Source organism: Rana temporaria, chromosome 7 (genome assembly GCF_905171775.1).
Source record: "Rana temporaria chromosome 7, aRanTem1.1, whole genome shotgun sequence".
Taxonomy (NCBI): Eukaryota; Metazoa; Chordata; class Amphibia; order Anura; family Ranidae; genus Rana; species Rana temporaria.
This window is the reverse complement of record NC_053495.1, coordinates 74,574,554-74,601,580: the sequence shown is the minus strand read 5'-3', so window position 1 is coordinate 74,601,580 and position 27,027 is coordinate 74,574,554. Positions and strand designations below refer to the sequence as shown.

The following is a 27,027-nucleotide window of genomic DNA, read 5'->3' as shown; positions in this document are numbered from 1 at the left end:
CTTTTACTTCTTCTTTTACCTTAACTCTTACTTTGCCCTACTTATACCCTCACCACACTACACTCCACCCCCCTTTTCCTTTTTTGCCCCCCTTCCCCTCTATTTTTGTTTATTTCCACTTGTTCCCCGCTTTAGACCCTGAGCCCCAGGTAAATTTTGCCTGGATGTTCCTATCCCTATGAGAAAATGGAAAAGGCAGAGCGGTGCTCATGGGGCGGCGGCCATTTGTCGCACCATTATGAAGACACAGCCCCGGCCTCCCACAGTTGGGAGAGCTATGGGAGACCTCTTAGATTTTATAGGACCGTTACATTGGGACCAATTTCAGGAATTATGTGAGCCACACTTGGGACACACTATGTTGTGATAGTTTGTTGCCATGTATACATGCGTCTGCCTGTAATGACGCTCCCGAGATACTGGGACTTTGACATGTCGTGACTCTGTATATATACCAATGTCTCTCTATTCTGTGCATTATTTTCTACCTTGTATTGTTGCGGCCCCTGTGGGTTTCTGTTCTGTTCTGATATAAATAAAAAGATAAAAAAAAAAAAAGAAGTATTGGGAACAGTAAACGCTGGTGAACTGATCACTCATCAGCGTCAGTCACTTCTATGAACATTTAAACAGTAAACTGGGCCTTTAAGAGTCAGCCGGAGGCCGAACGTGTGTCTGCGGCCTGTGGGGTGGCACTAAGGTGTCTGTCTATGTGGAAGTCAAAAGCTGAGCATATGCTCTCTCACCCGACAGGCCGACCCGCCTGAATTCTCCTTTAGAAGGCGCGTTAGTGAAACACTGCTCCACAGCACAAGGATCCCGGACGAGGGTGGCTCCACTGTTTCAGTTGTCAGCTGGGCTGCCTCTTCGATCTTCGGGAACACGGGCTGGATGCTGGAGTCCTGCTTCCTTCCGGATGGCTGATCTCTCGGTGGATTTAGGCCCAGGCTTCTGGCCTATTCGCACGGCTGTGCTCTGTCAGCAGCTCCGCAGAGGACAAGATGCAGGTCCAGAGAGGCCGAAATCGGCCGCACCCTCTCTTTAAGTAACCTCCCCCATAAGTCTGTGCGGAGGTTTCACATGTTCTAATGTCGCAGGGCATTGTGGGATGTGTAGTCTGTTTCTCCTAAGAGTCAATGGAGTTCATATCTCCTGCTACTTGCAATCCCACAATGCATAACTTAAAGGTAACTCACATATTTACAAGCATGAATAAAGTCCAGTGGGGATAGCCTGTCATTAGACTTCTGAGAGGACGACCCCGCTACATGTGATTTCAAAATGAATATCCACTTGACTCCATTGATTAAATTATTACAGATTTGTAATAATTTCCTTTATTTCATCCATAAAGGAGAAATCCTCTTTCTTCATGAGCTTGCAGTATTTTCTTTTGCAGTTCTTCCTCAAGATCTTGTTCTTCCTCAAGATCTTCCCAAAGCAATATCTGCCTTATCAATTTCGGTAAAGGCTAAAGCAATGCAAAATCAAAGCCATCAAACTGCCTGTAATCTCCTTCAGAGGATAAATCATCTAGAAAGAATGTGTTAAGAGACCACAGGTTAAGAAATACATGCTGATTGTTGAGCATAAGGTTGTCAATGACTTAAAGGAGCAGTAAAGGAAACATTTTTTTTTTTTGCTGAAATGACTGTTTACAGGGTATAGAGACATAATAGTTAACTGATTCCTTTTAAAAATGATTACAAATAGATAAAAATCAATCATATAATGTGCCTGCAGTTTAGTTTCGTTTTTAAACTAGTTTCATGTTTCTGTGAAGTACAGAGACACATAGAACAAAAACGAACAAACACAGGGCAGTGTTTGGGGCAAATCCACAAAAGGATTACACCGGCGTAATTTTAAAATTCCCGCGTTGTATCTTTGTTTTGTATCTACAAAACAAGATACAACGGCATCTCGGAGGGATCCGACAGGCGTACGTCTTAGTACGCCGTCGGATCTTAAGGTGCAATATTTTGGCGGCCGATAGGTGGCGTTTCCGTCGATTTCCGCGTCGAGTATGCAAATTAGCTATTTACGGCGATCCACGAACGTACGTCCGGCCGGCGCATTTTTTTACGTTGTTTTCGTTCGGATTTTTAGTTGACGCTGCTGTTATGAGGCGTACTCAATGTTAAGTATGGCCGTCGTTCCAGCGTACAATTTTGAAATTTTTACGTCGTTTGCGTAAGTCGTTCGCGAATAGGGATTTGCGTAGAATGACGTCTCCGTCGTAAGCATTGGCTTTTTCAGGGTTAATTTTGAGCATGCGCACTGGAATACCCCCACGGACGGCGCATGCGCAGTTAAAAAAAACGTTTACGTCGGGTCACGACGTATTTACATAAAACACGCCCGATTACATCTATTTAAATTCCGCGCCCTTACGCCGCCAAAGATACACTACGCCGCCGTAACTTACGGCGCAAATTCTTTGTGGATTCGAAATAAAAAAAATAAGTTGCGGCGGCGTAGTGTATCTTAGATACACTGTGCCCAGCGTATTAATGCGCCCAGGTACGTGGATCTATCCCTTTGTTTTTAAAATGAATCTGATTGGTTGTGAGGAGTTTTAGACACACTGGCCTAGATTCACGTAGGGCGGCATAACGTTGTGCGCGCGTAGCGTATCTTATTTACGCTACGCTGCCGCAACTTAGAGAGGCAAGTGCTGTATTTACAAAGCACTTGCGTCCTAAGTTATGGCGGCGTAGCGTAAATCGGCCGGCGTAAGCACGCGTATTTCAAAGTAGGCAGGTTGTGGGCGTGTTGTATTTAAATTAAGCTTGACCCCATGTAGATGCATGGCCGAACGAACGGCGCGTGCGCGCGCATGCTCAGTATCGCGTCGTATTTATGCCCAAAGATACGTCGGCTCAATGCCTGTGACGTGAACGTAACCTACGCACAGCCCCATTCACGTACGACTTGCGTAAACGACGTAAAAAGATACGCTTGTTCCGACGTCCATGCCTTGCATGGGCTGCACCACCTAGAGACCAGCTTTAACTTTACGCCGGCATATGTGTTATGTAAACGGCGTAACTAATTGCGACAGGCGTATGTACGTTCGTGAATCCGCGTATCTTGCTCATTTACATATTTGACGCGGAAATCAACGGAAACGCCACCTAGCGGCCAGTGTAAATATGCACCCAAGATACGACTGCGTAGGAGACTTGCGCCGCTCGTATCTTGGCAGAATTTATGAGTAACTGATTCTATGAATCAGGCGCATAGATACGACGGCGGCAATTCGGACTTACGACGGCGTATCTAGAGATACACCGTCGTAAGTCTTTGAGAATCTGGGTCACAGTAATCACACCTTCTTGATCATGGACCACAGTGAGAAGTTCGCATGAGTTTTTTCATAAGGACTCAGACAAGCAGGAAGTGTGGAGATCAGAGAAGGATTACAGCTACTTCAAAGCAAAAACGAACAATGAGGACATGAAACCAGGACTGCAGTAAGGTAAAGGAAGCTATTTAGCTAAAAAGTGACCCTTTAAGTGTGTCCCAAATGACACGTTATATCAATGACACAACTAATTATTGTCTATCCCTTAGCCTTGGATGCTTCAGTGAAACAAGTTACAAAGGCTGTCTTCCCAGATAGTGCTACGTTAGGGCAGGCCCAACACCCACCTGGTCATGGTTGTGGATGATGGTAGGAATTTAAGAACCTTGATGAGTACTGACAATAGCCCAAACTGGATCTAAAGCATCTGTCTCTCCCCAAAAAGTTAACATAGAAAGATACAAAAACACAATCAGGAGAATGACACCAGATTGGCTTCCGGGCTGCACACATGCACAGATTACAAACCTAGGGGCAGATCCACATACATCTGTGCTGGGCGCAGCGTATCTAAGATATGCTACGCCGCTGTAACTTACTTTTAGTTGGTTTGAATCCTCAACGAATCCGCGCCATAGGTTGCGGCAGCTTGCAGGAATTTTTTTTTCGGCTTTATAAATTCAATTATTGCTGCAGTAGATTCTAGACATTATACAGATCTGCCACTTTACAGTTAGACTAAGGGGACCCCCCAGGCACTATATTGGAAGGAATTTTTCATTTTTAAGCTTTTAATTTCATGTCATTGTGAAATGACGGCGGCAGAACCCCTCGCCGATCTGGGTGGACGTCATATGACGTCCTGTATTCACGGCGATCTAGGGCGGCAGCACTCGTGACCCGGCGCGGGTGCCCGGCGGCCGCGATTGCCGCCAGGTGCCCGCGATTGTCGGTAATCACGGCAGGAGTGTGGATCTGTGTGTGTAAACACACAGATCCACCTCCTGTCAGCGGTGAGGGGACCAATGTGTGTTCCCAGTACAGAGGAACACACATCGGTCTCCTCCCCTTGAGAGTCCCCTCCCTTCTACAGTTAGAACACACCTTAGGGAACATATTAACCACTCCAGCGCCCCCTAGTGGTTAACCCCTTCCCTGCCAGTCACATTTACACAGTAGTCAGTGCATATTTATAGCATTAATCGCTGTATAAATGTGAATGGTCCCAAAAACGTGTCAAAAGTGTCCGATGTGTTCGCCGCAATGTCACGGTCACAGTAAAAAATCACAAATCGCCGCCAATACTAGTAAAAAAAATTATAAAATAAAAATGTCATAAATCTTTCACCTATTTTGTAGACGCTATAACTTTTGCGCAAACCAATCAATATACGATTATTGCGATTTTTTTTTTTACCAAAAATATGTAGAATACGTATCGGCCTAAACTGAGGAAAAAAATGTATTTTTTTTTAAAAATGGTGATATTTATTAAATAAAAAAGTAAAAAATATTGTGTTTTTTTTTTTTTAATTGTCGGTCTTCTTTTGTTTATAGCGCAAAAAATAAAAACCGCAGAGATGATCAAATACCACCAAACGAAAGCTCTATTTGTGGGGGGGAAAAACATAAAGATTTTGTTTGGGTACAGTGTTGCATGACCACGCAATTGTCATTCAAAGTGCAACAGCGCTGAAAACTAAAAATTGGTCTGGGCAGGAAGGGGGTGAAAATGCCCTGTATGGAAGGGGTTAAAAATTAAGTTTTTCTCAAACTTTTTTTTTTATTGATACATGTCTCCCAGGGCAGGGCCCAGACCCCTATAACTATTGTATGCCCAATTACCTGCATTTAAGCCTTCAAAATGGACACTTTTAATATTTGATGTTCTGGTCCCATTCACTTTAATGGGGTTTGTTATTCGGGTCCGAACTTTTGGCGAGTGTTCGAACATTCGGGTCTGAACCAAACAGGGGTCTGTTCGGTCCATCCCTACTAGGCACCTGGCCGATCCAGACTTTATTGTTGCAATGACACAGTGCCTGGACTGATTTCTGTCTGCTGAAAACACTACTAGAGTGAAAAACGATTTGCACTCCTGTTACCCATAGGAGAAGCCCAGCTAAACAAGCGTAGGCTGAACTTCTCCTTTAATGTCTTGCAAGGAAGAAAAATATTTCTTCTCATAATATTTTCAAACTGCATCTTTACTCTAATCAGAAATTGCTCTATGAAATTTTTTCCACACTGTAGATGTTAGTCTCACCATTTTACTGAGAGGAGGAACAAATAAATCAATTTACTGACCAGACTATAGGTAAACATTATGCTGTGATGGTGGAGAACATTAATAGGAATCATTTTTCAGACACATTTACCCTCTTACCTGTCAATTAAGGCTTGAGGTCAGAACCTGGCTACTCTATCCCAACAATCACCCATCTGTAGGAGGTACAAGATGGAGCTCACAAGCACACTAAACTGGATCATTTCCCCATGCAGTGCCCCCTAGTGGCAGAAATGTAAATGTTCTCTTGTTTTCAATCCACTTTATTTTTATTTTTTATTTTCTTATTTCATACATAAATATGCCTATTCGGCATCCGTTGCATTTCAATTGACATACATTATACAACATTTTTACATTCCTATAATATTCCAATGTACTTCTCTATATTTTTATATACCCCCCCCCCCCCCTCCTCTACACTCTACATAGAACATCTATCCATCACCAGTTTTGGTGGTGCAACACTCGCATCTCTCAACCAGGAATACCAAATCTCCTCAAATTTACCCTCTGCTTTCCTTTGTTTGTAGGCCAGGTGTTCTCTACCCAACAGGGAGTTGACATATGCAATCCATTGTTTCCCTGTGGGGACCCCCGGGGCCATCCAATAAAGTGCGATGAGTTTTCTTGCCAAATACAGCAGTCTTGTTACCATATAGTACTTTCCTTTTGCATACTCTCCAGGGTCAAGGGCCCCTAACAAGTATACTAGGGGATCCAATGGAACTGGTACCTGTGCCACTCTAGTAATACACTGTGATACTTCCTCCCAGTACCTGTGAAGCTTTGGGCATCTCCAAATCAAGTGTATGAAATCCCCCTGCTGAACTTTACACTTTGGGCACATAGGAGTATCCCTTCTTCTCCATCTATGTAGTTGTGGCGCTGTTCTGTAAGCCCTGTGTAGGATAAAGAGTTGCGACAATTTGTGCGACGCAGAGACGGATACCACCGGGACAGATTCAAGCGCCCTCTCCCACTGGTCTCCGTCTATCTCCCCAATGTCTTCCACCCACTTCCTGCGGCTTCTAAGGGAGGCATGACTCTGAATTGTTGCTAACAATCCCTCATATATTTTTGTTATCAGTCCTCTCCGAGCTTCTGCTTGCAGAACCGCCATCATCAAAGGTGACGGTGAAGTTACCACCAGTGACCGTGTTTGTTGTTGTTTCTGTAGAGAATGCCGGAGCTGGAGATACTGATAGAAGCCCCGTGGGGCTAATTGGTATTCTCTACACAGCTGCTCGTAAGTTTTCAGTACCTTACCCTCGTATAGCTGTGAAAAGAACCAGATTCCCCTCTTTTTCCAGGAAGTAAAGCCTACTAAATAGATAGAATGAGATTCTCGTCTCATTAAAAAAATATCTCCCTTTTCTCTGGCCTTCCGAAGCAAAGTCAATTTATCAATGTAGTTAAACATTTTAATAAGTAGTGGCCTGGGATATTTATTTGCTGGTTGAGGCTTAAAGGGGTACGATGGTCTCTCTCAATACCAAAAAATGGTGAGAATGATGTAGCCCCAAAGACCTCCCTAAACCATCCCTCCAAAAATGCTATTGCATTAGCTCCCTCACTCTGTTCAGGCATGCCTATTATCCTAACGTTGTTTCTGCGATTTCTGTTTTCTAAATCGTCAATTCTTGCGGCGTGTATATACATCTGTTTCTTCATATCAGTAATTATTTGTTTAAGGGGAGAAAGATCATCTTCCACTGTACTGAGTCTCTCCTCCAACACAGTAATTTTTTCCACAGTCTTACTCACCCTATCCCCCATTGAGAGGAGCTCGCTCTTAATGCCTTTAAGCTATGCATCCAGGCCAGTTATTGAGTCTCTACAGGCATTAATAGCATGCAACAAATCCCTCAACGTAGGCTCCTTCTCCCTTTCTGTGGGGGCTCCCTCCATGTTGGTCTGAGCTGTCTTAACAGGGGGTAATACAGCAGTTACAGTAGTTACAGTGTTGATTTTTCCTCCCCCTGCCCCTTTGGTACTCACAGTTTTCGTGTTGAGCTTCACAGCAGCGGATGGGCTGGCCGATACCTGCCCCCTGCCCTGACTTTTCCGATCTACTGACGATCTTGCTTGAGCTAATTGCTGAGGGTGGATCCCCTTTGTTGGTGATAGAGAGGTTCAGGCAAAGCGTTCCAGTTTTGCCACCGCTACCGCCGCTGCCTGACTTTTTGCAGAACGGGTGTTCTTGACCCCCTCCTGTGGTGGCTGTACTGCCTGAATCTTTGTATGGCGGGAGCCTTGAGTTCCTCCTTGGACTGGAAAATGCTGGACTGGTTGCTCCTCTCCTTCTCCACGCTTTTTGGGCATATTACTGTCCCCACTTATCGTTTAATGCCCCTATAGTATCCACTCCTGTTGTTTGACCCTGATGTAATACCAGTACTATATCACAGTACTTTATAGCTTACGGCAAGTACCTCCTGCCGCCATGCCGTTTCCATTTGCAAGTAAATCATGAAGGCAAAAAACAAGGGGGTAAAGCAATTATTAGCCTGTGGATTATTATTAGCCCGCGGTTAAATGGAGGTACATCACAAAAATGTGAGTGCAAGCATCCCAGCCATAGCTTATGGGGTAAACAATGTCACATGTGAACAGGTCTTCCAGGGCTGTTTTGGTCATATGGGACTGAACACCACCTCATCTGCTACAGTTCTGCTACAGTTCCTCTTGTTAGAGAATGATTTTTAAGACTCAGGGATGAATGATAGCTGCCAGTACTGCCAGTAATGCAGGGCGCTGTATTGGTACAGTATTGGCGCAGTATTGCCAAATTGGTGCAGTATTGGTGCTGATTATTGCTTTTTCCCCACTGGTGTATATTGTGCAGCCCGCTGTACGTCCCAATTAGACACAGGGAGCAGTGGACCTCACCCCCAGTACTCCCCATTACTTCCACGCACACCGTCGCTTCAGCGCCAGTAACACAGTGCTATATCGCAAAAAATGGCCTGGTCATGAAGGAGGGTAAATCTTTCAGAGCTGAAGTGGTTAAGCTAAGATTAGTTTTTGTTATAGTAGCCAGAATCTGATTCTGACTTTTATTACTTTAATGCACTATATCAATACACTATAAAGGCATGAAATGGAGTGTTTGAGGGACTTGGTTAAAAAAAAAAAAAAAAGTTTGACTTTGGAGTCTTTGATAAGTAAGGGCCAGATTCACAAAAGGGATACGACGGCGTTTCTCCTGATTACGCATAGATATCCCTAAGATCCGACAGGTGTAATAGTTTTACACTGTGGGATCTTAGGATGCAGTACCGCGGCCGCCGCTGGGGGGAGTTTGCGTCGTAAACCAGCGTCGGGTATGCAAATTAGGAGTTACGGCGGATCCACAACGGATTTTTTTTGGTGCCCTAACTTTAGTCAGCAAGTGTATTGCTGTCTAAAGTATGGCCGTCGTTCCCGCGTTGAAATTCAAAATGTAACGTCGTTTGCGTAACCTGTCCGGGAATACGGAAGTACGCTACGCGCGTCGCCGTTCAAAAAAATTACGTCACGGCGCGCAAAGCACGGCGGGAGTTAGGAAACGGAGCATGCGCAGTAGGTCCGGCGCGGGAGCGCGCCTAATTTAAATGGCACACGACCATTTGAATTGGCCCGCCTTGCGCCGGAGGCCGCGGGCGTAGTTTTCATCGCAAGTGCTTGGTGAATCAGGCACTTGCGATGAAAAATTGCGGCGGTGTAACGTATCTAGGATACGTTACGCCGCCACGATTCTACGTGAATCTGGCCTAAGTTCCACTATGTGTTATAGATTACATGCACAGTTGGAAACAGTGGGCCAGGTTCACGTAGAATCGCGGCGGCGGAACGTATCCTAGATACGTTACACCGCCGCAATTTTTCATCGCAAGTGCCTGATTCACCAAGCACTTGCGATGAAAACTACGCCCGCGGCCTCCGGCGCAAGGCGGGCCAATTCAAATGGGCGTGTGCCATTTAAATTAGGCGCGCTCCCGCGCCGGACCTACTGCGCATGCTCCGTTTCCTAACTCCCGCCGTGCTTTGCGCGCCGTGACATCATTTTTTTGAACGGCGACGCGCGTAGCGTACTTCCGTATTCCCGGACAGATTACGCAAAATTTCGACGCGGGAACGACGGCCATACTTTAGACCACAATACACTTGCTGACTAAAGTTAGGGCACCAAAAAAAACGACTAACTTTGCGACGGGAAACTAGACTAGCGGCGACGTAGCGAACGCGAAAAACCATTGTGGATCCGCCGTAACTCCTAATTTGCATACCCGACGCTGGTTTACGACGCAAACTCCCCCCAGCGGTGGCCGCGGTACTGCATCCTAAGATCCGACAGTGTAAAACTATTACACCTGTCGGATCTTAGGGATATCTATGCGTAACTGATTCTATGAATCAGTCGCATAGATAGAAACAGGGATACGACGGCGTATCAGGAGAAACGCCGTCGTATCCCTTTTGTGAATCTGGCCCAGTGTGTATTTGGGCTTCTTGATAAATTGATGCAGTACACAACTTAGTATTGTTTTTTGGACAGTTCTCGGTCTCTGTTGTATAGAGACACAAAGCGAGGAGACCCGCTCTCGCGTGTATACGAGATCTCGTGGGATTTCGCGGGATCTCGGGCGGCTCCGTAGTTTCGGGTATCCCCGCGTACCCCTTGTTCCTCCACTCAGTGAAGTCCGTTCCCGGTCTCCTCCAGGTCTCCTCTAGCCCCAGAACCACCCCTCGGCTCAGTCAAGCCATCCAGCGGCCAGAGCGAAAATTTAAGTGCCGTAGCGCCTCCCAGCACAGTACCTGTGGGCTTCTGGGTTCTAGCCAGCCAGAGTCAGCAGCAGCAGCACGTTGTAGCTCCCAGTAAAGCAGTGCATAGTGTGCATAAAGTTCATAGGTTAATCTTGGACAGCCCAGCTGACAAAGAATCTTCCTGCCTGGCGTGCATAATGGTGTTTCAGTGACCCAACTTCGGGGGGGTAAAGATCCAGGTTTGGATGCGTTATCTCGGCATGATTTTTCAGCCAGATAGGGTGGGGAAGGTGGAGGCTCTCACACCCTCACTCCAGCACTCAAACTCCCTCCTGCATCTGGCCACGCCCCCTCCATATTTCTCTTGTGTGAGAACTGCATTAAAAAGTATAGTGTTACTTGAATTGTATTCCAGGATTGGCCTGTCTTCAGCAGAGAGAACTTGCAGCTATTTAACCACTTATGGACCGCCCACCATCATTATACGGCGGTACTTTGAAGAGGAATATTGTTGTTATGGCAGCAGCTAGCTGCCATAACCCGGTATCCTCCTCTTCCGCGGGCGGTCTGCTTTTAATAAAAGTGGTCTCTGCGGCGGATTCGCCGCAAGATCACTTTTATCGGCGGCAGAAGTGAGCCCTCCGCTGATTATCGGAAGACGCCGGCAGTGTCCTCTGTGGTATGGAGCTGAGTGAGGGGAAGTTGGCCCCCACCTGGCTCCATACCAATGACTTTGAAACTTCCGCCCATAGCTCCTAAAGCAACATTTTTATTTTTATTTATTTTTTATTGCATTTTAGTGTAAATATGAGATCTGAGGTCATTTTGACCTCAGATCTCATATTAAAGAGGTCCTGTCATGCTTTTTTCTATTACAAGGGATGTTTACATTCCTTGTAATAGGAATAAAAGTGACACCACAATTTTAAAAAAAAAACAGTGTAAAAATAAATGGTAAAAGGAAAAATGTTTTTTTCAAAAGCGCCCCGTCCCACCGAGCTCGCGTGAAGAAGCGAGCGCATATGTGAGTAGCGCCTGCATATGAAAACGGTGTTCACACCACACATGTGTGGTATCACTGCGATCGTTATAGTGAGAGCAATAATTCCCATCTGTAACTCAAAACATGCAACCTATAGAATTTTTTAAACGCCACTTTTATGGGGATTTTTAAGGGTAAAAGCTTTTTGCCTTTTCACGAGCGGGTGCAACTTTGAAGGGTATCAATTTACTCAGCGTAACATCATCTTTCACAGTATAAAAACAAACTGGGCTAACTTTACTGTTTGTCTTATTTTTTTATAAAAAAAAAGTGTATTTTTTTTAAAGTATGCTTGTAAGACCAATGCGCAAATGCGGTGTGGCAAAAAGTATTGCAACGACCGCCATTTTATTCTCTAGGGTGTTAGAAAAAAAAATATATATAATGTTTGGGGGTTCTAAGTAAAAAAAAAAAAAATGTGCTTGAAAAATAGGCCTGGTCTTAAAGTGGTTAAGACTTTACATAAAGAAATCTTTCATTAAGGTCTTCATGTTATATAGTTTGAATACCATGTCATAGATATATTACTTATTATAAAAGAACATATTCCACAATTCTTTTTTTTTTTTTCACAAAAAAAATGGCTTTGAAAAAAATAAAAATAAATTCCCCAATTTTTCAGGTTTTTTTCCAGGGCTTCCCAGTGAGTAGTTAGTAAAATCTCAAATACCTATGTATGGCTTAAGTATATGTAGGGCCCAAAATGTGATCTCATCAATTTAAATAAAATAAAGTAATCATACACTGTAAAATTGCTAACAATAAATAAGAAAATTCAGCTTCAATATTCTAAATTAATCTGTGCAAAAGGTAAATATAAATACAAAAAATGGCATAAAATAAAAAACCCAGCAGGGATCAAATACCACCAAAATAAATCTCTATTTGTGTCAAAAAAAATTGTAAATTTAGTTTAGGTACAGCGTTGCATGACCGCGCATTTTCCAATTTAATTAGCGCAGTGTTAAATAGCAAAAACCTGCCTGGTCATGAAGGGGGAAAAGCATTTTGGGGCTGGAGTTGTTAATTGTTACAAAGAAGCAAACGCGCATCTTGCCGCACACAAAAAAAGTGTGACAAATGTGACAAAACGCATGAAAAAAAACATGCAAATTACAACACGCCAAAATGCTCAATGAGTTAATTTGCTGGGTTTGTCACGTGTTGGGCAGCCCATTAACATCAATGAGCTGTCCTATGCATGTCACAGGAAAAACACATAAAAACACATGGGGCCAGATCCACGTAGCGGATCGTAATTTTAGTCCGGCGTAGCGTATCGTATTAACACTACGCCGCCGCAACTTTGAGAGGCAAGTGCTGTATTCACAAAGCACTTGCCTCTAAAGTTACGGCGGCGTAGCGTAAATCTGCCGGCGTAAGGGCGCGGAATTCAAATGTTAAAGATGTGGGCGTGTTTTATGTTAATTTTACTTGACCCGACGTAATTGACGTTTTTTCTGAACGGCGCATGCGCCGTCCGTGGCATAATGTTTGTGAGGAATAACATTCAGTAGATCTCAGTTTGTTCGGAAGAACCAGTTCTTTATGTAGAAAAGATAAACAAATGTATACAGCACAACGCAAAAAAATGTTCCCAGTGCCTGCATGAAAACACACACAATCTTTCAGGGCTTCAAGGGTTAAAATTTTGCAATTTTGTTTCCAGCTGCATTCATAGAAAACAACCGTGCTGATTGTAATTGGAGTACATTACCCAGGACGTCACTATGGCGTTTGATGTCACTTCCTAGTTAATATCTGGCATCTGGGCTCCTGTACACTCTCCTGTATGTGTCCAAACGTGCTCCAGCCTCAGTGTTTGCAGCTGCTAGGAGCGCAGCACAGAGATGACAGCCATGGAGAGACAATCTTCCTGTTGGAACGTGCTGACAAGCAGGCAGAGAAAAGTTCAGCCGAATGTTAGGCGCCCTCCAGTGGACAAAGTGCAAATTGCATTGAGGAAAAAAAAATTAAGTTGTAAATGGCGATTATAAATGAAAATCTTTTCTTGATATTACTGAACTGTGACAAAGCCCTGGATAGGGCGAAACGCGTAGTCTGGGACTGTTTCAAAACCCCTCTTTTATTTTGGAAGACCTAAGTCAGTAATATCAAGAAAAGATTTTCATTTATAATCGCCATTTACAACTTAATTTTTTTTTCCTCAATGCAATTTGCACTTTGTCCACTGGAGGGCGCCTAACATTCGGCTGAACTTTTCTCTGCCTGCTTGTCAGCACGTTCCAACAGGAAGATTGTCTCTCCATGGCTGTCATCTCTGTGCTGCGCTCCTAGCAGCTGCAAACACTGAGGCTGGAGCACGTTTGGACACATACAGGAGAGTGTACAGGAGCCCAGATGCCAGATATTAACTAGGAAGTGACATCAAACGCCATAGTGACGTCCTGGGTAATGTACTCCAATTACAATCAGCACGGTTGTTTTCTATGAATGCAGCTGGAAACAAAATTGCAAAATTTTAACCCTTGAAGCCCTGAAAGATTGTGTGTGTTTTCATGCAGGCACTGGGAACATTTTTTTGCGTTGTGCTGTATACATTTGTTTATCTTTTCTACATAAAGAACTGGTTCTTCCGAACAAACTGAGATCTACTGAATGTTATTCCTCACAAACATTATGTGGAATTAGAATGGTAAACCTTTATGAGCGCAGAATTCCTTTTTGTTGTAACTGTATTTTGGTGGTGCTTCTAGGTACCTGGATTTCTGCAGCACGGATCGTTTACAGCCCATACGAGGGTCTTAAATATTATATTGGACTATAGTGTTAACCCATAGAGCGCCAGTGAATCCTTTTTGGTAAAAAAAAAAGCCAACTTGTTTTAAATTTAACCGATGGATTCCTAACCGATGGGAAAAAACTAGAGCTGTTACTAATTAAAATTTTCGTGTTAGATTAATCGATTTTTTTTTTAATCGATTAATCGACTAATTTTGATTAATTATAACGCACATACAGATTCAACTACTTTTATCTGATCTCCTTGCATTGCAACTCTGCATTAGTCAGTGGTAAATGTGGTATACACTATATACAATCACCCAACACTAGTTAGTTTCCACAATCCATGACTTAACTTCACAGTTCACACAAATGCGTTTTAAATTCAAACTGTAGCACTGGCGTAAGTATTTTTTTCTTATTAAACTTTAAGAAAAATGTAGAAAGTTACTTTAACTTTAATTATAAAACATATCTAGTATATTGACTGTCAGTCACTTTATAGTAGGCAAGTAGGCATCACTTTAGCCAGTCACACAGACATACCAGAGTGTTTACATTTTCTGGAAGCAGACATGATCGCATTTTATTGACAATATACCCTGAAGAACTGAACAGTCTTTCGCACGGAACAGATGTTGTCGATACACAAAAGTGTCTGCACAAAACTGCTTAGGGCAGGAAAACAATGGTTATTTTTTCCCCCTTCCCCTGATGGAGCCTGATGCATCCTCCTGCTCCACAGATGCAAAGGTACCTCAATCCAATGGGTGCAGTTTGCTCGCATCCAGCAGGGTAAGTCTCACTGTCCAGGCTGTCCGGTGACGTCAAGAATTTTGATCGATCAAAAGAATTTTGATCGATCAAAAGAATTAAAGATTAATCAAGGAATAAATCTTTAATTTCCCCAGCCCTAGAAAAAAACGATCGTTAGTAGGCACAACCATCGGTTAAAAATCCATGCATGCTCAGAATCAAGTCGACGCATGCTTCATTGAACTTTTTCAAATTTTTTCAGCACGTCGTTGTGTTTTACGTCACTGCGTTCTGACACGATCGATTTTTTAACTGATGGTGTGTAGGCGCGACGGACCATCAGTCAGCTTCATCGGTTAACCGATGAAAACGGTCCATCGGTCCGTTCTCATCGGATGGACTGATCGTGTGTACGCGGCATAAGATTCCACCAACTGACACTTCTTACAGGCATTGGTTGGCCTGTCAAATGCTTAACCACTTCAATACCAGGCAATTACGCCCCTTCCTGCCCAAGCCAATTTTCAACTTTCTGCGCTGTCGCTGTTTAAATGACAATTGCGCGCTACACTGTACCCAAACAGAATTTTTATAATTTTGTTCCCACAAATAGAGCTTTCTTTTGGTGGTATTTGATTGCCTCTGGGGTTTTTAATTTTTGCTATACAAATAAAAAAAGACAGAAAATTTTGAAAAAAATATGATTTTCTTTTTTTTCTGTTATAACATTTTGTAAATAAGTATATTTTCTCCTTCACTGATGGGCACTGATAAGGTGGCACTGATAAGGCACTGATAGGCGGCATTGATGGGCACTGATATGCGGCACTGAAAGGCACTGATGGGCGGCACTGTTAGGTGGCAATGATATGCAGCACTGGGCATTGATAGGCGGCACTGGTGGGCACTGGCACTGATAGGCAACACTGATGGGCACTGAAAGGCTGCAATGGTGGGTACTTATGGGTGGCAATGATATGCAGCACTGGGCATTGATAGGCGGCACTGATGGGCACTCATGGGTGGCACTGGTGGGCACTGGCACTGATAGGCAACACTGATGGGCACTGAAAGGCTGCAATGGTGGGTACTTATGGGTGGCAATGATATGGAGCACTGGGCATTGATAGGCGGCACTGATGGGCACTCATGGGTGGCACTGGTGGGCACTGGCACTGATAGGCAACACTGATGGGCACTGAAAGGCTGCAATGGTGGGTACTTATGGGTGGCATTGATAGGCGGCACTGTTGGGCACTGATAGGCGGCACTGCTGGGCACCAATGGGCACTGTTATGCAGCACTGATGGGTATCCCTGGTGGCATTTTCTACGGATTTTGGGTGGGCACTGGCAGGGATTTTAAGTGGGCACTGGTTGGCAGCTGCCTGGGCATTGATTGGCAGCTGCCTTGGCACAGATTGGCATTCCCTGGTGGTCTAGGGGCATACCTGGTGGTCCAGTGTGGATGCCCATCCCTGGTGGTCCTGGGCGGCATGCTGGCCGTCCTGTGCGGTGACCCGAGGGGGGGCTGCGCTGATAAACTTTCAGCACATACCCCCCCCTGTCAGGAGAGCAGCCGATAGGCTCTCCTCTACTCGTGTCTGTCAGACGCGAGTGAGGAAAAGCCAAACAGCGGCTCTTCCTGTTTACATTGTGATCAGCCGTGATTGGACACGGCTGATCACGTGGTAAAGAGCCTCCGCCGGAGGCTTTTTGCTGAGATCGGTGTAGCAGTGTGTCAGACTGACACACCGCACCACCGATCGCCGCAATGCGGTCCCCCCTGGGTGCACGGCAGCTGTTATCCTGCAGGACATCAATAGACGTCCAGTCAGGATAACAAAACCACTTCCTGGACGTCAATTTACTATTGGTTAAAGTCCTCAAAATCCGGAAGTTAAAATGGCCGACTCGTGACCGCACATGCGTGGTGGTGTGCGTATGAGTGCACCCACAATTGTCTTAATAAATTTGTAGTTTATACTGTATCGCGCTATGTTGACAATCTTATATCTTTAATGCCACAACTTTACTGAAGTCGATTACGCCTCATGGAAGCACTCTCTGGTTTTATCTGATGTTGATCTTCCCTTACCACTGTGGATGGTGAGCCAGTATACACAAAGGAGCGTGTTGACCACTTTAACAGAGAGTCACGTGAGATCTGGTAAGCAGGATTTGAGTGTGAGAGGTGTCACTGGGTCTACTTCAGGATCTCCTACCTATCACAACGGTTGTGGGACTATCATTTTGATTGGACTTTAGGACTTTTATATACAATTATTAGACATTTTTTACTACCATCACAGCGCTGCACTATTTTTGTTTTATATTTGTTGTGTTTTTATGTATCATAAACACAGTGTTTAGCAGCTTTTTGAGTTTTATTCTGGCGCAGATTTGTTTTTGATTAATTTAAGATACTGGTTTATTTTGCTGGCTGCTTTTTCTTAATAAAACTAATTATATATTTTCTTTCTTACCAGACAAGGTGACATAATATTGCCACCTTATTACCAGCCTGAAGAAGATGACGAGATGCCATTTATCTGTTCTTTATCTGGTGATAATGGAATCATGGGATGCCATGAGATCCCATCTCTAAGGGATCGGGGTCACAAATGCTGTCTGGATAAGGAAGACTATTATTATTACAACTCCATCCATCAGGAGTTCAATGTCAGTGGCATGTGTGTCAACTGGAATCAGTACTATAATGTCTGTCGTACCAGCAACACGAACCCTCATAAGGGTGCCATCAATTTTGATAACATCGGATATGCTTGGATAGTAATTTTCCAGGTACGTAACATTTTAATTTTATATTGGTAAATCCTGATGAGTTACCGGTTTGGACAAAACTCCCTATGAACAAAGAGATTTAGAGAGTGAAGTAGGCAACATAATTATTTAAAGTGATGGAACATTTCAAAATTTTAAATATTTAATAACAGTTACATTGGAAAAGAGAGAAGGGTTGTATTAGTTAAAGAGATCAATAATTATTACACATTTAAATTGCAGTCAAAGGTCTGCAGCTTTGCTGCACTATTTCCAATACTGTTGACCAGTGGTCTCCAAGCTGTGGCCCGGGGGCCGGATGTGGCCCTTTCCTTGCCTTTATCTGGCCCTTGGGGCAATATTTCACCAACTGACACCAATGATGGGGCACCATTGCCTTGACTGCTACTGACACTGTCAATGGAGTACTACTCTCCTAATTGATATCAAGAATGGCTCACTATTTCTCTCATTAAAACCAATGATGGGGCACTGATGCTGGGGAATTTTTTCTTCTCACTGGGCGCAGTCCGGCTCCCCTAAAGCCTGAAGGACGGTAAACTGGCCCTTTGCTTCGAAAGTTTGGAGACCCCTGCTGTTGACCAATAAAATTCTGTTAAAAAAAATGCGTGATTTCATAGATAACTTAAACATTCATATATAAAGTCAGAATGTGAAATATAGAACATTGGGGTTGATTTACTAAAGGCAAATCCACTTTGCACTAAAAGTGCACTTGGAAGTGCAGTCACTTTAGATCTGAGGGGAAGATCTTAAATGAGGGGAAGCTTTGCTGATTTTATCATCCAATCATGTACAAGCAAAAATACTGTTTTTTTAATTTCCTTGCATGTCCTCCTCAGATCTACAGTGACTGCACTTCCAAGTTCCATGTATGCGTTCCTTGACGAGCCAATTAATCCAAAATACTGCTGTGCGAGATGTCAGCTAGTTGTTTCTCTGGAAGCTCAGATCCTGGATCTAGAAAACAAGGTGGCAACACTGTGCAGAATCAACAACCTGGAAAGGAGTTTGGACATTACCCAGCAGGATTATTTCCAATACACCTCTTCATGCACGTGATACCAGTAGGGAACCCCAGGCGTCGCTCCTAGCAACAGGAGTTTGGAGGTTCACTACATGATATCACCCCTGATCTCTCTGTCAAAATTGATAGCACAACCATAAGCCCATCCCCACATGCCAAGGTCCTAGGAGTAGTCCTGGACTCTGAACTCTCCTTCAAGCCCCACGTCCAATCACTGTCCAAATCTTGCCGTCTCAACCTCCGCAACATCTCCAAAATACGCCCCTTTCTAACCAATGACACAACAAAGCTCCTAATTCACTCCCTGGTCATCTCTCGCCTCGATTACTGCAAATCCCTTCTCATTGGCTTACCGCTGCATACTCTATCCCCCCTTCAGTCCATCATGAATGCTGCTGCCAGACTCATCCACCTTACCAACCGCTTTGTCTCTGCTGCTCCTCTCTGTCAATCCCTCCACTGGCTTCCGCTCGCCCAACAAATTAAATTCAAAATACTAACTACTACCTACAAAGCCATCCACAACTCTGCCCCCAGCTACATTACTGACCTAGTCTCTAAATACCAACCTAATCGTTCTCTTCGTTCTTCTCAAGACCTCCTGCTCTCTAGCTCTCTCATCACCTCCTCTCATGCTCATCTCCAGGACTTTTCCAGAGCCTCTCCAAGCCTATGGAACTCCTTACCCCAATCTGTCCGTCTATCTCCTTCTCTATTAGCTTTTAGAGGATCCCTGAAAACCCTCCTCTTCAGAGAAGCCTATCCTACCCACACTTAACAACTGTACTTTAATTTTGTCCATCTGATCACCCCCCACATCTACTACCCTTTGTTCCACTTGACCCTCCCTCTAGACTGTAAGCTCTAACGAGCAGGGCCCTTTGATCCCTCCTGTATTGAATTGTATTGTAACTGTACTGTCTTCCCTGATGTTGTAAAGCGCTGCGCAAACTGTTGGCGCTATATAAATCCTGTATAATAATAATAATCATAATATCACTGTAGCATGCAGGGATGTATTAGGTTACTAAGGGTGATGCCAGAAATTAGCATCAACCCTTAGCAATCTGCGACGAGCCGAGCCAGCGGGATGTGACGTCAGACTACTGAGCCCGCCCGCAGCCGCCCCAGCATCCACAGCGCGCCGCCTCTGCAGCTGAAGAGTTGGCTCCGCTCGGCTCCACCCACCTCTGCCATCTTCAGACAGCGTGGCTAAGAGGGAGAGGAGCGAGCGGAGCATTTTACAGCTGAGCCTGAGCTGCCGCCTGATTGAGCTTACCTTCCTTCGGCCTGGTCTGACAGTCTGACTGAGTGCCATCTGCCTGCAGCAGTGCCTGTCTTGCTGAGTGCTGACTGCACCTGACCTGGCTGGCTGCACTGCACCCTGTCTGTAAGTAATTAATTTACTGTTTGCCATTAAATGCAACCACTGTGCCCATCAAAATCCAGCCACTGTGGCGGTCCAAACGCAGCCACTGTGGCGGTCCAAACGCAGCCACTGTGGCGGTCCAAACGCAGCCACTGTGGCGGTCCAAACGCAGCCACTGTGGCGGTCCAAACGCAGCCACTGTGCCGGTCCAAACGCAGCCACTGTGCCCATCCAAACTGCAGCCACTGTGCCCATAAAAATGCAGCCACTGTGCCCGTCAAACGCAGCCACTGTGCCCGTCAAACGCAGCCACTGTGCCCGTCCAAACGCAGCCACTGTGCCCATCAAAATGCAGCCACTGTGCCCGTCAAAATGCAGCCACTGTGCCCGTCAAACGCAGCCACTGTGCCCGTCAAACGCAGCCACTGTGCCTGTCCAAACGCAACCACTGTGCCCGTCCAAACGCAACCACTGTGCCCATCAAACTGCAGCCACTGTGCCCATACAAACACAGCCACTGTGCCCATCAAACGCAGCCACTGTGCCCGTCCAAACGCAACCACTGTGCCCATCGAATGCAGCCACTGTGCCCATCGAATGCAGCCACTGTGCCCGTCCAACGCAGCCACTGTGCCCGTCCAAACGCAGCCACTGTGCCCGTCCAAACGCAGCCACTGTGCCCATCAAACTGCAGCCACTGTGCCCATCAAAATGCGAGTAAAAATGCTGTCCCCCCAGATTTGTAAGGGTTCCTACACCCATGCATACGGCATTTGTAGTAACACTTTGGTAACAGTTGAAACACTAGTAGTAGATCTTCTATAGGACGAATTGTAGCAAAGTTTACTTATCCGTTTGTAGCTTCTAAAGATGGTTGATAAGGTCTCATGAAGGAGGATGGTTGCCAAATGCCCTGTAGTTTTGCAGAGGACTGTGTTGCAGAGAAGACATCAGCAGCAAAAGGAGTAGTGGTTTCCGGGATCGGTGTTGCAGCATAGGGAGCTGGAGGAACGGCTGGTGTAACAGAGCCGCATTGCTAACAAGCTATAGCTCTCACTACTGCTGCGCCACGACTTAGATATGGCTGGCAATAATAGAACAACACCTGTATCTCCTATGAAGGCCTTTATAGGCAAGAGATCAGGTGTAACGCATTGCCGTCAAGTTTGCAATAGAGCGCCGTATAAGACGCACTTCCACGCTGGAACGCATCACAGCGCCGGGCGATGACGTCATCGCACAAGCGCCGTATGCGCTCCACCGTGGAACACAGTATGGCGCTGAAGCGCCCACACAGAGAGAGGAGAAGTAGCGCGGCAGCGCTTGTTACATAAGGTTAGGAAGGTATTGGTGGTAGGAGACTCCAAGCTCACTAGATGGTTGCTGCCTGGCTTACCATTGCCCATCAATTTTGAACACTAAACTCACCTACTTGACACACTGACCATTACACTGACTACCTTGCATACATACACCTACCTGACATACACTGACATACATACACATATACTGACTACCTGACCTGCATACACCTACCTGACATACATACACTGACTACCTGACCTGCATACACCTACCTGATATACATACACTGACTACCTGACATACATACACCTACCTGACATACACTGACATACATACACTGACTACCTGACCTGCATACACCTACCTGACATACATACTGACTATCTGACCTACATATACCTACCTGACATACATACACTGACTACCTGACCTACATACACCTACCTGACATACATACACTGACTACCTGACCTACATACACGTACTGTACCTGACCTACATACACCTACCTGACATACATACACTGACTACCTGACATATATACACCTACCTGACATACACTGACCTACCTGACATACATACACTGACCTACATACACCTCCCTGACATACACTGACCTACATACACTCACCTACCTGACCTACATACACTACCCTTACCTACCTGACCTACATACACTCACCTACCTGACATATATACACTGACCTCACCTACCTGACCTACTTACACTCACCTACCTGACATACATACACCTACCTGACATATGGGGGGGGTTCCGGGGTGGTTGTGGTGCTATTTTTTTGGGCAGAGTCCTGTGTGTCCAGAACTGCAGGTAGGGGGCACAACTGCTGAGCCCAGAGGAGATGGAGAGTCTGGCGCAGGGAGCTACGCATGGTAAAACAAGATAGAGCAGAGCCTGATTTATGGTGAGGACTGAGAACTCCAGGGAGGGGGGAGAAAGCCTCTAATCTAGCTAATGCTGGCAATGGAGGGAGTCCTATGTGCATTGCACAACATTTCGTCTGGCCTTTAGGGGACCACCAGAGACAAGCATGTGTGTGTGTGTGTGTGTGTGTGTGTGTGGTGAGAGGTCTCTTTGCCATTAGCATTTGCATTTACTTTGCTGCCTGTTGGACCTAGTTGCCTTTTAAATACCTTGCTATCTCCCAATCGCACCTCCGCTGGCCTGATCTCTCCCAATTGCTCTGAGAGGCGCCAGCCCGAGCTTTGAGCAGGGATCTCAGTGATGTGGTGCAGCGGTATTGTAATTCCCGCCTTCTGGAGCTTGCAGCACCTATGATGGACTTCACACGTACCGCGGTCCCGACATTGGACCAGTGAGACGTCCATCATAGGCGTTGCAGGCTCCAGAAGGCAGAAATTGCTATTGCACTCGGCAGGACTCGGCTTGGCGGCACTCGGTCACACTCGGCAGGACTCGGCCACACTCCGCATCGGCACTCGGGATCAGAACGGTCCCAGTGCTCGCTGCTCGGAGCCAACAATGGAGAGTTAAATGCCCGTGACTCTGGGCTTTACGGGGACCCATTCGGGGCTCCAGCCCCCTAAGCCGGGGCCTAACAACGCCCCTGATCTCCAGGTGAATGGACACTGGTAGACCAAAGGTCTTCAGACAGGAAGTGATCCCCTATATATCCCCTCCCATACAGGAAGTACTTTAGTTTTGTAGCAAGCACTGAATCCTCAAAAAAGAGGGGAGGGATCTTTGTGTCCCATGATGTACTTGGATACAGATGAAATAGGATTTTTTGATACAGCTTACCTGCAAAATCCTTTTCTTGGAAATACGACACAGAGCCTTAATTACTTAATGGGTTATGTAGTCACCACAGGTGATTGGAGACTGGCAAACCCAATTAAAATTGAGTTCCTCCCCTATATAACCCCTCCCAAATGGAGAGTACCTCAGTTTTGTAGCAAAGCAATAAATGTTCCACATTATCTCCGAAGCGGGTTGGGAGCTCTGTAAATCCTCTGGCTCAATAGTGGTCTTATTCTGATCTCTAATTTTAGCATTGGTATGTGACATCCCATTAAGTAATTAAGGCTCTCCGTTCCGTCATTTATTTCCAAGAAAAGGATTTTACAGGTAAGCTGTATTAAAAAATCCTATTTTCTTGATCATCACGGAACACAGAGCCTTAATTACTTAATGAGATGTCCCATAGCAATGCTAAAATTAGAGGGGAGGGAGACACAGATCAGAATAAGACCACTATTGAGCCAGAGGATTTATACTGCTGCCTGCAGCACACTACGCCCGAAGGCCCCATCCTCGTAACCTCTTACATCTACCTGATAGAATTTGGTAAATGTATGGACCGAAGACCAATTGGCAGTCTTACAGATCTGAGCCATGGAGGCCTGGTGATGCACTGCCCATGAAGCACCAACTGCTCTAGTCGAGTGCGCTTTCACCTGAAAAGGAAAAATCTTTTTTTCTAAATCATAGGCCTTAATAATGACTTGTCGAATCCACCTTGCAATAGTGGATCTTGACGCTGCCTGGCCCTTTTTTGGGCCTTGTGGCAGAATGAACAGACAATCAGTCTTCCTTATCTGAGCCGTAGCTTGCAGATAAACCCTTACCGCTCTTACAACATCTAGAGAGTGTAGACTCTCTTCCTCTGCAGACTGCGGATTTGGAAAAAAAGACGGTAGGACTATATCTTGGTTCAGATGAAAACCTGAAACCACCTTAGGTAAGAAATTTGGGTGAGGCTGTAGCACCACCCTGTCTTCATGAATAATCATATACGGTTCTTTACACGAAAGATCCGCCAATTCCGATACCCTTCTAGCCGAGGATATGGCTACAAGAAAAAATAGTTTCTGTGTCAACAGACTCAGAGAAATCTGGTGTATAGGTTCAAAAGGTAGCTTCTGTAAAACAGACAATACCAAATTCAAATCCCATCGGCACACGGGAGACTTAATCAGTGGATTTAACCCGCAGTGCACCCTGAACAAAGGCGCTAACTAGGGAATGAGAAGCAAGCGGTTTCTGAAAGAATACCAACAAAGCCGAGATTTGGACCTTGATGGTGCTCAAGGCCAACCTCATTACTTAGCCCAACCGAAGAAAGGCAAGAATCCTAATAATGGCAAACTTCCTAGGATGCCACTTTCTGGGTTCACACTAGGAAACATATGCCTTCCAGATTCTGTAGAAGATGAGCCTGGAGGCCGGCTTCCTAGCATTAACCAGGGTGGATAGGACTGGTCCGGAGAGCCCACGTTTCTTCAGAATGTGGGTCTCAACAGCCAAACCGTCAAATTTTGACTTTGTAAGGCAGGATGGAATATTGGACCCTGTGATAATAGGTCTGGGCATAATGGAAGAATCCAAGGTCTTCCTACTGCCATCATTACGACTTCTGCGTACCAGGGTCTCCTGGGCCAAGCCGGGGCGACCAAAATTACCGACTTTCCTTCCTTCTTGACCCTCTGAAGGAATCGTGGGAGGAGCGGTACTGGAGGGAACGCATAAATCAGGGAATACCGATCCCATGGGATTGTCAGGGCATCTGAGCCTAGGGCATAGGGATCTCTTGTTCTTGACACAAAACTGTCCAGTTTTGCGTTGAACCTGGAAGCCAACAGGTCCACATCTGGGGTTCCCCATTTCTGACATATGATTTGAAATTTGTCAGGGTGTAGAGACCATTCTCCTGCCAATCCGCCTGCCAATTTTCTACCCCTGGAATGAAGACTGCAGATAGGCGAGGAATATGCCTTTCTGCCCAGGCCAAGATGTGATTCACCTCTTTTTGGGCATCCAGACTTCATGGTGCCTCCTTGGTGATTGATATAGGCTACGGCCGTAGCATTGTCGGATTGAACCCGAAACAGCCAGCCTTGCAGTCTGCAAGACCAAACTTTGAGGGCAAACTGGAGTGAAGGATTTCCCTTCCGACAGATTTTGGGGGAGCAACCACCAATTGAGGCTCTGGCAAACCCCTGGAGATAAGACCATAGGAAGATCCAGGGCTTGAACATCCTTGTTCCAAGCTGACAGAATCCTGCCCTGTAACGGTCTTGAGTGAAACTGGGCGTAAGGGACAGCCTCGAATGAGGCTACCATCTTTCCCAACAATCTTATGCAAAGACGGATGGAAGGCCTTCTCTTTGCCTTTACCACTCGGACCAAGTCTCCTATGGCTTTTGCTTTTGGCTTGGGAAGGAATACCTTGCTTAGGGATGTGTCTATGATCATGCCCAAGTACTCTAGCATTCTTTGAGGCTGCAAGGAAGATTTCTCCAGCTTGGGTACTCTAAATATTCCACTGTGCTGTGCTCATAGTGGTCCAAGCAAGGGCCGGACTGATCTATGATCAACAGATCGTCCAGGTAGGCTGTTACTGCTATGCCTCATGCCCTTAGTCTTGCCAGGGTCGGGGCCAGTATCTTTGTGAATACTCGAGGTGCTGTAGCCAGCCTGAAAGGAAGGACCACAAACTGAAAGTGACGCTGATCCACCGCAAACCTTAGAAATCTTTGGTGAGCGGGAAATATTGGCACATGCACATATGCATCTTTGATGTCTATTGATGCCAGGAATTCTCCTCCCTGAAGGGTGGAAACTACTGAATGAACAGACTCCATGCGGAAGGAGCATATGTTCAGAAACTGATTCAGACTCTTTAAATCTAGCATAGGTCTGACATCCCTGTTTGGTTTTGGAAAGGTAAACCGATTTGAATACAATCCTGACCCCTGATCCTCTGGGGCTAATTCCAAGATTACCTCTTGGGACAACAGGTGTTCCAAGGCCAGTAGTAGAGGCCTTCTTTTTTCTGGATCTTTGGTAATTCTTGATCTCAGAAAACGGGGTGGCGGAGGTTCTCTGAATTCCAGCTTGTAGCCTGAGGACACTGTGGAGGTGACCCACTTGTCCTGAATCTCGTCCCACCAGGCGTTTGCGAAAAGCAGCAGCCTTCCCCCTACTCGGCCTAGCGGGAATCCTCATAGGGAAGTTTTGGGGGTCTGTTTAGACTTTGAACCCCAAGTTTTTGCCCTTGGGCTTGGCTCTGGGCTTTTCCCCTAGTGTTAGACTGGGGCGGCGGTCGCCACTGCCTAGAGACTTAGGCTCCAGGGGCTGGAGAAAGAGTACATTTAAATGAGGGACACTTACTCTTTCTTTTAAGCGGCAATAGGGTAGGCTTGACACAGGTAATCTTTTGGATGTATTTATCCAGGTCATCTCCAAACAGGCACTCACCCCCAAAGGGGAACACTGCCAAGTATTTCTTGCTGGAAGCCTTGGCCTCCCAATGTTTTAAGCAAAGGGACCTGCGCATGTGTACCTGCAGGAGATTCAAGCGAGATGCTTGTTGAACAGAGTCCATAATCGCATCAATCGCAAAGCACAAGGCCTTAGGAAGGTCTTCATAAACCCCAATCTCCTCTGTAGGGAGGAGGTTAATCATCTGCTTCATTTGTTCCTTGAGGAACTGACATACACCAATGGCTGCAACAGCAGGTTGTACTACAGCCCCAGCCATGGCAGAGGAGGCTTTTAATAGGGACTCCAGCTTTTTATCAGTTGGATCCTTGAAACACTGCGCATTGTCTAAAGGACAGGTCAGGTTTTTGTTTGCACAAGAAATAGCTGC

The 27,027-nt window shown here is 45.5% G+C and overlaps 1 protein-coding gene across 1 annotated transcript in view; it reads left to right on the top strand.

The window, feature by feature from the left end:
- CACNA1I (calcium voltage-gated channel subunit alpha1 I) overlaps positions 1 to 27,027 on the top strand; it is a 2,078,868-nt gene that overhangs the window by 531,469 nt on the left and 1,520,372 nt on the right. Inside the window, 1 exon segment of the mRNA XM_040359583.1 lies at positions 17,375 to 17,690. Within this exon segment, the coding sequence (XP_040215517.1) occupies positions 17,375 to 17,690 (316 nt within the window).